The sequence below is a fragment of the Typopeltis vanoorti genome, chromosome 19 (assembly GCF_054136105.1).
Source record: "Typopeltis vanoorti isolate ZY-2024b chromosome 19, IOZ_Tvanoo_1.0, whole genome shotgun sequence".
Lineage (NCBI taxonomy): Eukaryota > Metazoa > Arthropoda > Arachnida > Uropygi > Thelyphonidae > Typopeltis > Typopeltis vanoorti.
The window spans coordinates 58,225,519-58,244,307 of record NC_143567.1 but is presented as its reverse complement, the minus strand read 5'-3'; the positions used below and the strand labels follow the sequence as shown (position 1 = coordinate 58,244,307).

General features: G+C 34.6%; 1 protein-coding gene across 1 annotated transcript in view; it reads right to left on the bottom strand.

The window, feature by feature from the left end:
* Nucleotides 1-5,800: 5,800 nt before the first annotated feature.
* Nucleotides 5,801-18,789, bottom strand: part of LOC150096146 (uncharacterized) — a 283,232-nt gene continuing 270,243 nt past the window's right edge. Inside the window, exon 22 of the mRNA XM_090409625.1 lies at nt 5,801-7,620. Within this exon, the coding sequence (XP_090265751.1) occupies nt 7,471-7,620 (150 nt within the window). The 3' untranslated portion in view covers nt 5,801-7,470. The remainder of the gene's footprint in view (nt 7,621-18,789) is intronic.

Below are 18,789 nucleotides of genomic sequence, written 5' to 3'. Positions count from 1 at the left end.
TTAGTGTTCCACATAGGAAAATACTGATTAAAGTGTGCTGTGCTTCACAGATGATAAAAATAGTTTTTACAGGACAATTTTTTAAAACCTGGTGGTTCAGAAGTGGTATACCACAGGATTTGATGTTATGATCACTGTTTAATATTCATAAATGTAAATAGCTAGATAACAAAAAAGGAGATCTCCACCTTTAAGACTCCACACCTCTTAAGAGGTGTGGAGAACAAAGGATTTTCTAATCTAATGTCTGATCCTCACCTTCACATGACGCACCCCATTAGTAGGTATCCATCCAATACTAAATGAAGAGGGATGGACACTTAGCCAACCAAATTATAATCTTTACTGGCTCAAACTGAAACAAAATGATGGTACAATATGATGAAATTTCATGCCAGCTGGAGATTTGCCCAAAGAGGATTGAAAAAGTTGCATTTTGATCTCTATAAGCAGGGTGTCTGGATTATGTAAAAAAAAGAAATTTTAAAATAGAAAGCACACACACATATATATATATATATATATATATATATATATTATTTTATTATACCACAGTTCCATAAATGGAGAAACTTTCTGTAAGTATAAATAAATGTATCAAATTATTTTTTTATTAAAAGACGACCAAAAGATGTCCAAAAGACTCTGGGTTCTGTTCTTGGACCACTACTGTTTAATTTGTTCATTAACGATATAGGAAAGGATCTGAGAGGAACTGTTCATTTGTTTGCTGATGATGCAAAGTTCGGTAGAGCAATAGTGAATGCACATGATGTCAAAATTTTGCAGGATGATTTGGATAGATTGGAGGACTGGGCTAAGGAGAATGGATGTCAATTTAATGTGGCAAAGTGTAAGGTTATGCATTTTGGGGTGAAAAGATTAGCAGCAGTATACCACATTGATGGAACTGTACTCCAGATTGACGAGGCCATGGATTTGGGAGTGTTGGTGGATCGGGAGTTGAAGTTTTGGGGGGGGGGCACATTGCAAAAGTGGGTAAATCAGCTCATCAAATCACTTGGTTACTGAAGAATACTTTGATGAGCAGAGACAAGCAAGTTATTGTTCCTCTGTATCGAGCCTTGATAAGACCCCATCTTGAGTACTGTGCCCAGATCTGGGTGCCAGGATTTCTTCTTGATGGGGAGGAGGTGGAGAGGATCCAGAGGCGAGTGACCAAGATGACAGCAGGTTTATAGAATGAACCTTATGAGAACAGGTTGAAGATTTGTGGGTTGTAGAAATTGGTTGATAGACAGAAAAGGGGTGATATGATTGAGACATTCAAATTACTGAAGGGTTTCTATAAGATTAATTCAGAGGATATTTTTCAGAACAGGACTGGTGGTGGGAGGACTAGGGGCCATCCATGGAAACTGAGCAAGAGTGTGGTTAGCAAGGGTGTTAGAACTAGATTTTTTACTTGGAAAGTGGTGAATGAGTGGAATAAGCTGCCAGAGTCTGTTGTGGGTGCCATGACTGTGAATGAGTTCAAGGCAAAGTATGATAGATACTGTGTGGATGTTAATAGTTGTTCTTGACATGATGTTTAGGGCCTCCCTCGATGAGTTTAAGGACTCCTTGGAGTTCCCCGTAATAATAATAATAATAATTAAAGATCTTCATTTCCCACCTGCTTCTTTCTTATTAATGGATTTAGAGATATAATTTTTGTGTCTGAATCAAAACAGGGAGTTTTCTCTTTCATTAAAGTATTTGCAAACTTTGCATTTCTCTTAACTTATATAAGTACACAATAGTACAAACTTTTTAATATTATAATTGGCAAGAACTTATTTTTTAATCCTTGCACTTCTCTTCTGAAGAGTATATTACTATGCATTATGGAAGGGTATCCGTTTTGAACTTTACTGATATATTTGAGTGTGGGGATACCTCTCCAAAAATTCCAAGTGATCTAAAAAAAACATACTAAATGTCACTAAGTGACCCTAAAGGATTACTACTAAACTCATCACCCTTCACTTGAATCACTCTAGGACAGGAAACTCAGCAGTGCTCCACTCAGTAACAGGCAAGAACCCACCCCAGCTGAGCCTCTACTTCCCAGAAGCAAACAACCCATAGACGAATATTATTAAATATCATCAGTGGGAGCCAGATCCAAAAAGATACTCACGTTAACTCAATAGAGAAATCACATATTTTCCATATACAAGTAGTAATGTGTATCATATACGATTCAAATACCCTGAATCAGAGATATTTGTAGAAAGTTTTTTTCACTTGGTTACACAATACAAGGGAGGTCTGAAAAGTTCTCGGCATAACAATGAAAAAATGAATTTATAATTTCAAAATTATTTTTATTTTTCAACATAATCTCCCTTAAGATTAATACATTTATTCCAGTGATGCTCCAGCACCATTATCCTGTCTCTATAGTGGTTCTCATAAGATTTGCAAAATACTCCTCTACAACTGCAATCATCTCTTGATTCGAAGAAAAATGCTGACCAGTGAGGAAGAGTTTTAGTTTTGGGAAGAGACAGAAGTCAGAGGGAGCCAAATCTGGGGAATAAGGTGGATGTTCCAACAATTCATAGTGCACATCCCTTAATTTTCCCATTGCCAAAACACCTTTGTGGGCAGGTGCATTGTCCTGATGAAAGATGATTTTTTAATTCTGCAAACCAGATCTTTTCTCACAAATTTTTTTGTCTAGTCTGATTAAAAGATCGGAATAATATTCCTCGGTTATTGTTTTATCCTTTTCAAGATAATTAATAAACAAAATGCCTTTATAGCATCCCAAAACACTGATGCCATGATCTTTCTTGCTGATGGCACCGATTTTGTCTTCTTTGGCGCTGAACAGTCCACTGTCTGGAGTGTAATGGTGAATCCAAGTCTCATCCATAGTAATAAATCAATGCACAAAATCAGTTTTATTCTTGTTAAAATGCTCCAAGCACTGTTCAGAGATTTTCATGGAAGTGCGTTTTTGATCTGCTGTGAGCAAGCGTGGCACCCATCTTGCGCAAGGCTTTTTAATATGCAATTCTTCATGCAAAATATATCCTACGCATTCTTTTGAAATGCCTATAGTCTCAGCAATTTCATGCACTTTGACTCACCGGTCATTCAATATCATATTGTGCACTTGATCAATGATTTCTCATGTTGTTACACATTTTTGGATGTCCTTCACGTGGATCATCTTTAAGGCTGGTATGGCCACATTTAAATTTGGCAGCCCATTTCTTAATTGTCTAAATCAAAGGAGAAGAGTGCCCATAAACTTTTATGAACTTCAAATGAATTTAATTTCTTTTGGCGTTAAACCTTCTTTTACAAAGAATTTTATAACCGCACTATACTCAATTTTATCCATTTCAAGAGATACAAACAATACTTTTGATTCAGACAGCTGTATAAAACAAACTACTTGATAGAATGACTTGCAATTTCACATGGATGCTTATGACAGATGCACCAACTTAGAAGAAAAAAATTGTGTCGATTGTGTTGCCATCTATGATTGAGGCCAAGAACTTTTCAGACCACCCTCATATATTATACTTGAAAAGAAACTATATTCTTGTTTTGATCCTTTACCCAAGTGTAAAGGACCTTATATGTGAAGATAGCTGTCAAAATACTTCACAACTAGAAGCAAACTGTTTGCTTATGCTTGGGTAACAGATTAAAACAAGAATATAATTTCAATAGAATAACAGAATATTATATTTGTAGAATAGTATGTAGATACGTTATTTGACTATTTATATATGGAAAATGTGCGACTTCAGCACTGATATAACCTAATCTTCCTGAGTTTAGCTTTCACTGAGGAGACCTCAATAAAGGTTGAAACCAGCCAGGGTAGTGACTATTCAAATAATACATAGAACATGCATATCTAAAAGAAAGTGTGTCTTGCATTACAGGATCCTTTGATAATTGATGTTAAGTCAACAGTATCTATAAAAGTGGCCTAACTGTGAAGACACTTCATGTGCAAACTTTGTTTGCTTATGTTTAAATAAAGGATTAAAAAAAAAAAAAAAGAATATGATTTCAAGGCAAATATAATATAATTTGTAACCAAATGAAAAAACTTTCTATAAACTTTTTGATGTTTGGTCTGTTGAAATGGGTTGTGCCGATTATCTAATTCTTAGCCCACCAATGACACTATGTGCTATGGGTTTTATAAACTTTCATGAATGACATTCTCATTAACAGGAGCAAATTTTTTTTTAAATATGTTATTTATAATTTCCCCCTTTTATTGAGTTGCGGTTTGCTGTAGTTGGTGGAGACCAACAGTTGTAGAGTTGGTAACCTCCCTTGATGAGTCTTTGGACTCCTTGGAGGAGTTACATAATAATAATAATAAGTGCATAGATTTATCGTATCTAATTTTAAAATGTATTCCTATCAAAAAGGATGTGGGTATTCTGCATCTCTATAGTTTTTATTCTCTGACATTATTCATTTTACAGAATAATACACAAGATACTAATTATGTGAAATTCTTCTTTCAAACTAAATATTGAAGTAGCAACAGTTTATTAGAATATATTTTAGTCCTGTATGCTTTTGTCTTGGTGTCATGGTTGGCTGAGTGGTTAGCATATCTGCTCTCCAGCCAAAAAAACTGTGGGTTGAATTCCATCTGGGGCATGGATATTTGTGATTATCTTCCACCTTTATTCCTACAAATATATATATATATATATATATATATATATGTAGAGAGTTTTTTACCTTAGGTATATATTATGTTAAAGATACCAAGCAATTTTATAAGCTAGGTTTTTTTTAATCCTTTTTCCCAAGTAAGCAAACAGACAAGTAAGTCAGTTTGCGGCTGCACGTAGTGCAACACTAGGCAACTCGTTGCAAAGGTGGAGTAAGATCTGATCACTTTCCTTAGAATTTTCCCCTGATGCAAAGCACATTTCCTTGCAGAAATGTATGATGCTATGCATTAAGATAATGGTCACTACCCATACTGGTTTCGACTTTTATTGCGGTCTCGTCAGTGGGAGCTAGATCTAAAAAATTCCAAGGGTGAAGTAATACAGAGCTTATAAATATTTTACCTAAAAAGTTGCCATAAGGTGCTTTGACCTCATTAAATAAAAATCTCAGGATGAGAGTAATATGTAGAAAGTTTTTTACCTTGGGTATATATTATGTTAAAGTTTGCTTACTTGGGAAAAAGGATTAAAAGAAACCTAGCTTAGAAAATTGCTTGGTATCTTTAACATAATATATACCCAAGGTAAAAACCTTTCTACATATTACTCTCATCCTGAGATTTTTATTTAATGAGGTCAAAGCACCTTATAGCAACTTGTTTAGGTAAAATATTTATAAGTTCTGTATCACTTCACCCTTGGCATTTTTTAGGTCTGGCTCCCATTGACGAGACCTCAATAAAGGTTGAAACCGGTATGGGTAATGACCATTACCTTAATGCATAGCATCATACATTTCTGCATGGAAATATGCTTTGCATTAGGGGAAAATTCTAAGGAAAGTGATCAGAACTTACTCCACCTCTGCAACGAGTTGCACTACGTGCAGCCACAAACTGACTTACTTGTCTGCTTGCTTACTTGGGCAAAAGGATTAAAAAAACCTAGCTTATAAAATTGCTTGGTATCTTTAACATATATATATATATATATATACACACACACACACATTTTTCCAGCATGGAGTGAGTCACCATGGGGGAGATAGACTTAACAATGGGAGAGGCCTTCAACCAGCAGTGGGCAAGATACAGGCTTAACACCATGCTTTGTCTCATTAATAATCAAGATATTCATAGATACTTTGAGGAAGAGAAAAAAAAGAAACTATGTACATATTAATGTATAACATAATGTAAAATATGCAAAAAACAAAACAATTTAAAGTTTGTTTAGAATGCACTAAGGTGTAATAATAACAAAAGCAAGTTTGGAGGCATTACAGCAATTAATTATGCAAACACTTTTATCTGATATTTTTAAAAATACCTGATTACATCTTGTAAAATTAAGATTCTTATGATATCTGAAACATGCACTCATATCAAGTGTGATGGGAAGGGTGGGGGAGGGGGGGCAGGAGGAGATGTTTTAAAAAAATGCTTTTCATAAAAACTGATTATGAATTATATAATAAAAATTTATTTAACTCTGGGAATGAACAGACAAAACAAATCTAATATCAGCTTTTCAGAGATGACTGTACATATCAATGATGAAAATGAATCAAACTGACAGTTCAGTTCTATACAAAAATGTTAAAAAACATTTAAAGTAAAAAAAAAAAAAAACCTAAAATATGAAATAAACATATTTCAAGTAAGTAATACCATATTTGTTAATTGATATATGTTTCATGATGATATTCATAAATCAGTATTTCCCCATGAATAAATACTGTAGGTTACGGTATACAAAGAGAAAGATTCTTTTTAAAAACAAATTTATGTTTTAGTATTAGCAAAAAAAAAAAAAAATCTATATAATTTTGAATTATGTCAGATTTCAAAATTTTTTGAAAACAAGTACTAATAAAGGCTGAAAATAGCAATCTTTTAATATGGAATTTATTTCTGGTTTCAACAACCAACTCACCATGCAAGAAATGAATATTAAAAGACAGAGATAAGGTAAACTTTTTGGTAAAATCTGCAATTAATATCCAACATGGTAAGCCAGTCTAAAATACTTATTTCCTTAGAGGACAAAATCCCAGTTATACAATTAATTTTGAATGATCAATTATAAATTAATCATCTGTATTATCAGTGCTTAAAAAAGAGAAATGAATGTTGGAATGATTTTTTTTTCTATTAATTATTGTGAATAAAACAAAAAGTTTTGATACTCTATAAAAATTTGTTTATATAAAATTAAAATCATTTATTTACAATAAAATATCATTTTCTGCAGGGAACAAATATTTAAAAATTTATAAAGATTAATTTACTTTACTACAAATTGTTTACTTACAAGGTATCAAAAACCATAGAATATTTTATGACTAGACTATAATAATATAAACAACAACAACAAGTAATATACATATTTTTTTTCTTCTCCCAATTCAAAAATAGTGCAATTTTCCACTCCTGGTCGTAAATTCAGTATCACAGCATATTAATAGCAGCAACTATGATGCAGGTAAAATGCTAACAAAGAATATTATGTTACAAAAGAGTGTTTGTTGTGTATGGCTCTTCTGACCCTGAGCCAAGACCAAAATTTAATTTTAAATTACAAACCTTGCCATTTTATGAAAAGATGTGAAATAAAATTAATTGATATGGCTGCCAACATATTCAGAGCAATATCCGTGGAATATAAATTTACATTTACAATTAAAATGAGGATTCAAAACATAATTTTTCTATAATTTTTTCTCATTGAGAAAATGTTCTCATTGTAGATTTATGCCATTGTGCTTGCACAATAAAAAAAGTTGCAATAAATTTGATTAAAAATCTATTCTGTGGCTAAAAAATTCTCTCAGATAAGGAATTTGAGCAAGATTCCTCTTAGTTTGACACAATCGAAATACGATAGGACAATCTAAAGATATACATGCATTCTTGTCATCATTTACTCCTGTGCAGCTATGGCATATCTGTAAAAAATAGATATAAGTCAAGAAAACAGAAATTTATAGAAATGTTTTAGTAAATAGTATAAAAACACAATATTAAAAATATTCAGCTTTTATGAGGTTTATCAGATTAATTTATTGATGAATTTTATTTTTTGGTACTAAAGTATCAATAAACATCAAGCCTTAAGCCAGTTTGTCCATTAGCAGATGATAATGCATATGGAATCATTAAGTAAAGGTGTATTCCCCTTCCCCTCCCAAATTATCATATTGCTTACTTATGCAAATGATATTACCCAATTATTTTTACCCTTATTTTATTCCGGCATCAGTAAACAAATATCTGCATGTGAAAAATACCTTACAACTAGGCTACACTTACTCTACTATCTCATAATGCATAACACACTCCCTTCTTTGACATTTTTAATGCCATGCATTATGGGAAGGGACACTGCCCAGACCTTACTAAATGTAAAAGGTACAAAGTTTCCAAAAACTGTGACAGATTACCCTAAACCTGGATCACTGCAGACTACTTTGCTTTAGCCCTGTAAGAAAACACTGTGCCAAACCTTGACTCTAGCTAGTAACCAGCAGGAACTATTCTGCTCTTCAGGTAAGCATCCTTATTAGTGGGAATTAGACCCACAGAGATACTGAGAATACACTCAAAGACAGGAGTCTTATTTCCATACCTAACCAGCAAAATGGTACATCATTCAATTATTACAATACTCTAGATCAGAAATATTTCCTGAAGTTTTTTTCACTGGGAAAGAAAGCAAATTATTATTATTATCTGAGGCCTCCAGGGAGTCGAGGGCTCATCGAAGGAGGCTATACGTCACTCAAACCAACTGTCATACCTTCCCTTAAATTCATTCACACTAGATCCACTCACTACCTCTAAAGGCAAATTATTCCACTCATTCACTGCTCTGTGAGAGAAAAATCTAGCTCCTTTCTCAACCGCAAACAAACTTCCATGGATGCCCATGTTTTCTACCTACTTTCCATATAACAAAAAATTTCATCATACAATATTGAAACACCCATTCAGAAGTTTATAGTCCTCTATTACATCACCCTTCTTTCTCCTGTTAATCAGTTTGTAATCCACATATTTGCAATATATCCTCATAATCTAAATTTCATCATATATTCTTTGTAACTCTTCTTTGACCCTTTCCACAGCTTCTTTATTCCCTTGAAACCTGGGAGACCAAATCTGTGCACAATAGTCCAGGTGCAGTCTTATCAAGGCTTTATAAAAAAGCAAAATAATTTCCTTATCCTTACATGTCAAGGTTTGCTTCAACGTTGTAATTATCTTCTGAGTGGTATTTGCAAATTTTGCTATAGGACTTGTGAACTTCAAATTCCTATCCACCAAGATTCCTAGCCTCATCAGTTTCTTGTAGCATAACCGCACTAACATAATATGCCACTAGAAATCTCATCACGCCAAAGTGCATAACTTTACACTTACTAACATTAAACTGACAGTCATTTTTGTTTGCCCAATTTTCCAGCCCATTCAAGTCATTCTATAAGTGTTGAATATCAGTAGCATCCCTGATTGCCCTACCTTTCTTCACATCATCGGCAAACAATTGCACATCTACTGTTAGACCCTTCCTGATGTCATTGAATAACAATGGCCCAAAGACTGAACCCTGAGGTACACCACGGGTCACCTTAAATCTGGAAAATTTGCACCCACTGTATACCACTTTTTGATATCTGTCTTTCAACCATCCACTTATCCAAGTCAAGAGTTTATATTCCAATCTCATATTCTGAATTTATGCAACAGCCTTTCATGTGGTATCCTATCAGATGCTTTAGCAAAATCCAACATCATCACAGCAGACCCATCTCTTTATTCAACTTGGGCGTAACATTGTTATAAAATATGAGCAAATTATTTTCACCCTTATTTTGCATGTATTGAGCATACTATGTACATTACTTGTACATAGTAAGCTAACTTGAGCAAGATTTTGTTTGCTCATAGATAAAATAAAGATAAAACTAAGAATATAATTAATGACTAAACAAACACACATAATAACCACAGTAATAAGTTCTAATAAGTAAATATTTCATCCTAAGTATCTTAGGACATCATCAGTACAGTTAATTCAAACAATACTAGGAATAACATACAGTTAGGGTGCATGATTACAATGGAATCCCAGTATGTATAGAATTAAATTAAAATATATCTGGAGGAAAAAAAAATTACATTAAAATAAGATAACATATATAAAAATTATTTTACATAATTTTGTATGACAATTTCCCATACTTAGGAATAGCAAGAATGTTATTACGGTTTAGATTTCGTCTGTGAAGTAGGGCTTCAGCACTTTCTTTATATAAACGTTTATGTTTATATAAAGATCTATGTAGAAGTTTGATCTTTTCCCAATGTACTGACTGATGATGTCCTAAGATACTTAGGATGAAATATTTACTTATTAAAACTTACTACTGTGGTTATTACGTGTGTTTCTTTAGTCATGAGTTCTCCACAAGTTTCATTGTATAATAAGAATATAATTTTTTGTCAAGCATAATTTTCCCCCCTCACCCCTGCACCACTAAAAAACTTGCTGTATACTTAGTGGAAATTGTAATCCTGCAAAGAGTTAATTTTTTATCCCAAATATTCATATTCTAGTTGCAGTATGCTTACAATTTTTGCATGAGTGCCGAATTTTAAATAAACAAAAAAATAAAATAAATAATAATAACAATCTCATCTCATCTTCCTTTCCCTCCTTTACCTTGTGGTGTTGAGGGTTTATTAATCATCGGACTTCAATCTGTTCACAGGATAAGGTGGTCAAGCAGTATGCCCTAGTGTATCCTATGTCTGTCTGTAGTGTCGAGTTCTCAAGGCCGGTTTGCCTGCTTTGCAGGATGAAAAACCCCAGATAAACTGTGGAAAAAACCCTACTGTCCACACCCAAGACCGGCTAACTTGGCTATGGCTGAGGAAGATCCTTCAGCTCCTCACGTCACCGATGGGAATCGAACCTAGGACACTCCTTCCTCAGGCATATGGTTGCGAAGCGCACAGCCACTAGGCTAACTGCGCAGACCAACAATAACAATATATATATATATAAATTATTTTAAATGACTGATACCGAGAGATAAAGAGATGACATGGTTTATTTAAAAATATACTACTAGTTTACTAGTTTCGTTGAATGGATCAACTTCTTCAGGTATCACAATCAAAGAAATATACAAAAAACAACAGACTTAAAAATTGCATTAACAGTACTAGTCCAAAAAAAAACAGTAGTATATTTTGAAAACAGAATATATATATAATTTATGTAACAGATTGGAGCAAATTTTATATATAACCTCAGGGGCTCACACTGGTGAGTATGGGCATGGCAAACCTGAGATACTCGAGCTAGACTTGATCTCACTCCCTACAATATATGCTTAGTATATTATAATTGTAGACAGGTCTTCTACTCTTCTTTTTTCTACTCTCTTACTGCTCCGCCCCCTCCCAGTGCTATTTGAGCAACTGGAGGGGTGGGGGGGGGGAGAAGTAAGAGAGTAGAACACTATATTTTCCACTACCCACTAAAAAAAAGGCAAGCCTAGTTGTCTGAAGGTGGCAGTCCCAGTCCCACCACACCTTGTGCTTTGGTTGGCAACCGATTCACAAGTATTCTAATTAGTTTCAAGTCTCAAAAAAAGAATTTAATGCCTGCTCAAAATCGAAATGATCCTAGACCGGCTACAGGTACTGAATGGAAAAAGATTACTACTCATTTTGCTACCTGGAATGTAAGAAGTGTATCTTACAAAGAAAACCAAATAGATGAAATTCTATATCAAAAAGAAAATCAAAAGAGCAATATTGACTGAAACAAAGAAGAAAAATCAGGGAACCAAAGAAACAGATAATTACATACATATCTATAGTGGAATACAAGAGGACCAGAGAGCAAGAGCCGGAGTATCAATCATGATTCACAAGTCCCTTAAAGACAATATCCATAACTATAAATACTGGAATGAAAGAATATTACAACTCATACCGAAACTTAATAGAGGATATTTCATGGTTCTTGGATTATATGCTCCAGAGGATGGGAGAGAAGAAGAAAGTTCCAACTTCTATAACAAACTCCAAAATATAACAGAAAAAATTAAACAAAAATGACATGTTATTATGACACGATGCTCGTGTAGGCAATATGAAAATCCAAAATCATGTCAGAACTTTGGAGAATTAGTAAAAGATAGAAACAGCCAAAGATTATCTACAATAATCTAAGAATAATGAATACAATGTTCAAACACAAAGACGTTCATAAATTTACATGGTCAGCAAGCGGATTGAAATATGTTATAGACTACTGTATTTACTTGAATATAACTTGCACCCCTCATTTTACTTTATAAAAAAATAAATTAAAAAATTTTGCATATATCTTGCACACACAAAAAAAAGTTTAAACATGTTCATGTCGGGATGATAGTAACTCGCTCCCTGAAATAAACAACACACCCTCCCCAACAGCCACTATACTGCAGATGCAAGAAAAACAAGTCATTTTATTGTATCACTGAATAAGGTACAGAGACATTTGCAGTCTGTGTAATATATTTCTCAACAAACAGTGCAGTTAGAGACAACTGGGATAAAAACAGCACTAACTAATGGATCACATGTCTCCTCCCACAGAAACTATGTATAGACTCAAGCAAAACTATATGTTGCACTGGCAAACACAGTAGCTAACTAAAAACTATTGTCCAATTTTTCAATTACATGAAGCAAGCATTTGGTTGATTGCATTTGAGCAGAAGTGGCATGCAAACACGCAGCAATAAAATTCAACCGAAGGGTTGAAACTTTGTGCGAGTTGAGCCCGCCTGCGCGACGAAGAAGCGGTATGCAAACGGTAATGAGAAGTTCTGCTGGAACGATCCCATCGCGAACGTGTTAAAACTACGAAATATATAGTAAAGGTTGTTATGACAGTTTCACATGTTATAGAATTTGGTTGAAGAGCAATAGCATTTGAACTCAACAACTGTCTGCTTGTCTTTGTTGTTTGGTCACGATCTTTTGTTAATACCACACCAATCATATGATGTGGTATTAACTGCTCTATCTCTACTAGCCTACCACTGATGTCTGTTTGATGTTCTACTTTCACTTTTCATTAGTCATTTGTGAAGGACTGTTCATTACGTATCTCAAGTTTTGTAAATTACTGGTCATTTTTGCTTGAAATATAGAGAAACATCCAAGTTACAGTGTTGGTTTTAAACTCTAAGTTATTGATTTTGCAGAAAAACATGGCAATCGAGCAGCAGGTCATGAGTTTAATGTGCGATATTGGCGTAAACAGAAACTTGCATTAGAAAGCACCAATAAGTCAAGAAAAGCATTCCGAGGAACCCAAAAGTGGAAAGTTTCTTGCATTAGAGGAAGAGTTAAATGATCCTAGACCAGCTAAAGGTACTGAATGGAAAAAGATTACTACTCATTTTGTTACCTTGAATGGAAATATATCTTACAAAGAAATCCAAATTGTATATGTATTAGGTTTACATAAAGATGGTTGCTGTGTGAAATGTGATATTTCAAAGCGTGTGAGTTAGCCACAAAATGAGGCATCAGTTGCAGAGACCTGAAAGTGAGTTGAGGTTGGATCACAAGATTCATGAAAACAAGTCTGTCCCTTTGTCGAAGGAATGCTGAAAGATTTCGAGGATAAACTGATGGATTTTCATCGCTATGTGATTTGCTTAGGAAGAGCAATAATTATATGCTATCACAAGCAGCCAATGCTGATCAAACACCCCTCAATTTCGACATGCTGCACCAAACAACAATAACAGAAAATGGTGAAAAAAGTATGATAATGCAACTGGAGTGAAAAACAGTGATGCACGATCATGCTCGCATTACTGCAGATGGAAGGAAGTTGCCTCCTTACATAATATTCAAAAGGAAAACAATACCGTAGGGGAAATTTCCTCCTGGAATTCATGTAAAAGTCCAAGAAAAAGGATGGATGGATACTACGTTGGTTCGAGATTGGATTAGAACAGTTTGGGACAAACGGCCAGGAGCCTTATTTCGATGCCCCACTCTCCTCATGTGAGATAGCTTCCATGGCCATTTAGAACCTGAAATAATAAAACAACTTTTGGATATAAGGACAGATGTGGCCATTATTCCTGGTAGTCTTACACCTTATCTACAGCCCTTGGATGTATCAGTCAACAAGCCATTCAAGGACTACGTATGAAAATTCTGCACGCAGCTATGATCTGACTCTGGCAGGGAAGATTAAGAGACTATCATTAGAACTGTTGTGGATTTTGAGAGCTTGGGAAATGATTTTGTCAGAAATAATTGCCAAGAGTTTTTAAAAAATCGGCATCTCTAATGCCCTGGATGGAAGAGAAGATGATGCTATTTGAGTAGATGACTTTGGCAATGCACACAAGGAAACTGCTCTTGAGGCCAGAATTAGCAATAGCAAGAAGGAGATTCTTGGAAAGCCATACTCATTTTCAGTTTTTTTCATGAAAACTATACTCTTTTTCAGGTTATCTTGGAAGTAAAGAAATACACTACAATAATGTAAAAATAACAATAATGTAAAAAATTTAAGGAACTATTTTGTGCAGCATAAACCTATAGTACGAATGGTAAGAAAAGCCAGGTCTCATTTTAGGGTTATAACAATGGATCCTACTTTTGTTCCCAGTTATGATTTTGTGAAAGAAAGCATTACCTTACATTTGGTAACTTTAATGCTGTCAGCAACAAACTTCCAATCTTGTCTGTTTCATTTTGCTGACAAAGCACCTGATAATTAATCAGGAAAAATCATCAGTAATATTACTGATGATTTTTTATAGTATTATAAAAAATTTATCATAAAAAATTTTGATGTATTTATAGTATTTGATATATTTCCTGACATTCTGGAATACTGTAATATTAAAATAATACTGTAAACTGGCAGCAAAATCTCACAAGAACAATAGAACAGCAGCAAAAAGGAATATTAGTGAAACTTTGAACAAGGAAGTTGCACTAACAAATTCTGTAATCTGGTTGACTTATACTAATCCATTATTCAATTTCACTGCCAGTGATCTCCAATTTATTCCCTGAGTAACTGCTCTGTTTTTTGCTTATAGAAAGCATCAGTTATGGTTTTTGGCCTATTTACTTTGTGATACATCATTAATATCAACTCTGCCACTGTTTTTCATGTCCAACGTCATCCAGTACATTTGCTTCACTATAAAATCCCACAATGAAATTGAGAGTAAATTTCAACAGCACTCACAATTTTGTGCATCACGCTCTTGTACACTCTTCAACAACTCTTCTTGTAAAGACTCATCCACTGTTTACATAAAATTAACAGAAATACAACTTTAATCATATACTGCTATACTGGGTGAGTCTGGTTCGATGCTAAAAAGTGAGAAGTTTGTGTATTTAATGCTGCTGAAATTAGTAATTTTTATCTGTTTTATTGTGTTATATTCTTTGGAAAAATTAATTTTTATAGTAATATTACTGATGATTTTTGTGTATTTATAGATGGGGCGCTTAAGGGTCACAGCTGTATAACTGAGATGAGACCTCCACATAACCTATAAAGGAATGCGGACAACCGACCAGGGTTTCTGACCTAATGTTCAATCCTCACCTTCTCTTGGTGCACCCTGTTAGGTATCTACCTGGATTCTGAACAAACGAGGATGGGCTGGCAATTTGGGATTTAGCTGACCAAATTGTATTCTTATTAGCTTAAACCATAATATTAAATGATGGTACAACATGATAGAATTTCATGCCGGCTGAGGCGTTGCCCATTGTTTTCGCCAGGGAACCAGGGCGAACAGCAAAAAGTCAGCTACTGGAACAAATCCTAAAACACACCCCAACTCAATATCACCAGAATTGAAGATCGGTACTATCAAATAAGAAGCCTGAATGGCAAAGAAATGGAGCTAGCTGAGGAATTAGATAAGTACCAGATCAACATGGGTGACTGAAACAAAAAAAAGAAAAAACTTGTGAGATTTTTCTGAGCAATAAATACAAAATGTTATATTCAGGCAATGACAATCAAGGAAAAGAAGCAGTAGCCATAGCATTCAACACAAAATACGAGGCTCATCTTCTTGAATGGCAGGCAGTGTCAAGTAGAGTGATGTGGGTAAATATCATAATGGGGAACTGGACAATGAGACTTATTTGTGCCTATGGTCACACAGAAGTTTCTCTTAAGGTAGAAGAGGAGGAATTTTTTGAGGCTTTAGAAAAAGCAACTGACACAATGAAAAATGAAAAGTTGGTCCTTGTTGGGGATCTAAATAGCAGAGTCAGACATACAAAATGATTGTCAGACATACAAAAATATTTTGGAAAAATTTGGAGAAAAGAGCAAAGCAAATAATAATGGCAAATACTTGTTGGATTTCTGCTCAGGACATGGACTGGTTATTACTAACACCATGTTCCAACATAAAAATGTGCACAAATTCATATGGAGAGAAGAGGCAGGGAATAAGAAAAGTCTCATTGACTATGTTATTGTTGATAGTGATGTTTTCTCTCTGGTGCAGGACAGTAGAGTGTACAGAGGATTTGAAATTGGAAGTGATCACCATTTAGTCTTAAGCAGGATAAAATTGAATTTCATATTGAAAAGTAAGAATATGTAAGAAAGTTTTAAAATGAATAAAAGTTGAGCAGCTCTCAGATGTGAACTGTAGACTAAAATATACAAACATTATTCAAGAAAAAATGAAAAAGTTTGAGAACAGGAATCAAACCTTGGAGGTTCAGTGGCAAGCTCTGAAGAAAACACTGATTTATTCTGCCAGAGAGGCATGTGGTGAGGTTGTCTGCAAGGATAGAAAAATTAGAACTCCATGGTGGACACTGGAAGTTAAAGAGGCATTGAAGGAAAAGAAGAAAGCATATCAAAAGTTCCTGGCAAATAAGTCAGCTTGTGCTCTTAGAGAATACAGAGACAAATGTAAGAAAGCTAAACACTGTGTAAAACTATCTAAATAAAAGTCATGGGAAGATATAATAAAATTAGTTTAATCCTTTATCCAAGTGTGAGCAAACAAAGTTTGCGCCTGAAAGTATCTTCCGGACTGGGTTAAGGTGGTACAACACCAGGGCAACTCGTTGCAAAGTTGGAGCAAGATACCAACACTCCTATCTCAGTATCTCCTATAATGCAAAACATATCTCCTTGCGGATATGTCTAATGTTATGCATTAAGGGAAGGGCCACTACCCAGACTAGTTTCAACCTTTATTGAGGTCTCTTCAGTGGGGGCCAGGCCCAAGTGGAGATATCAGGCAGAAGCATTAGCAGGTCATCTCCACCTATAGGAATTGCCAATTGGTGTGCCACCCTTTTTAATAATTTACTCTGGATTTAGAGAAAGATGTTGAAAGTTTATTTTTCACTTGGTTAGAGTATAATAAAATTAGTTTAATCCTTTATCCAAGTGTGAGCAAACAAAGTTTGCGCCTGAAAGTATCTTCCGGACTGGGTTAAGGTGGTACAACACCTTATGGGAAGACTTTGGTAGGAATATAGAAAATAAATATCAAGAAGGTGGCAAGATATTCTGGAGGTTGTTGAAGAAGCTCAGAAATGGAGAAAAGAGTGCTGTAAAAGGAATTAGAGATGATAAAGGTGATATGAAAACTGGAGAAAAAGATATCCTTGAAGTATGGAGTAATTACTTCGAAAAATTGCTAAATGAAACTAGCAGTGATGAGAGCACAGTGATAAAAAAACACTGACCAGGCATGCAATCAGAAATACATATCCATGCTTTAAGTAGAAAAAGCCATCAAAAGTCTGAAATGTGGAAAGGCTGCTCTGCTGGAGTAGATGATATTAGATCAGAAATGGTCAAGTATGTAGGTATAAAAGTTTTACAGTGGCTACACTGCATAGTTCAGAGGGCCTGGACAGAACGACGAATTCCAGATGATTGGAGTAGAGCTCTCATAGTACCCATATAAAAAAAGGGAAATAAAACTGAATGTGAGAATTACAGATGTATTTCCCTACTGAGTATTCCTGGCAAGATCTATGCAAGTATACTTGAGAAATGGTTGAGAAGAATTCTGGAAGAAAAGCTTGGTGAAGAACAAGCTGGATTCAGGTCAAATAGAGGCTGTCAGGATCAGATCTTCAATTTATGACAAATAGTTGAAAAAGCATGGGAATATAACAAAGATCTGTATTTAAGTTTTGTCGATCTGGAAAAGGCACATGACAAGGTGCCAAGAAAGAAATTATTTAATACGCTACAGTTATATGATGTCAATGGGTGTGCCATTATATCAAGCAATATTTAGTCTTTATTTGAGTTGTAAGTCAGCAGTTAGAATTGAAGGAAGTACAGGAAGATGGTTTAATGTTAAATCTGGTGTGAGACAAGGATGTACATTATCCCCTCTGTTGTTCATTATCTATATGCATCACATTATGAAGGAAAGTGGTATTAAACCTGATATCAAAATTGGAGATGTTAATATCAGCTCCTGGCTTTATGCGGACGATGTTATACTTCTAAATAAATCCGCTACAAGTCTGGCAGATTCCCTGACTAAATTGAATAACTGTTGTGATAGATATGGTATGAATGTCAGCAATAACAAGACAAAGATAATGAAAATAGGCAGAAGCATTGAAAATATCAGCTGCATTGTGAATGGAGAACCTGTAGAACAAGTAAAACATTTCAGCTACTTAGGCATGATTTTTAGTGAAGATGGTAAATTAAATATGGAAGTAGACAACAGAATCAACAAAGCTGATATGGTAGGAAGTCAACTGAATAAATTTATATGGAATAAGAGAGAAATTAGTCAAAACACTAAATTAGCTGTATACAAGACAGTGTTGAAACCAATTTTAACTTAATGATCTGAGAGCTGGGTCAGAAGTAGAGCACTTGACCAAACTCTAAACGCCCCTAATCTTTCTCTGGACACCGCAGAGTCCAGAGAAAGATTAGGGGCGTGAACAGATGGCATTAACGGCAATATCATAATAAAAACAAAGATATTAGGAAAGAACTTGACATTGTCAGCATCTAGGAATGCGTTAGCAGAGCTAAT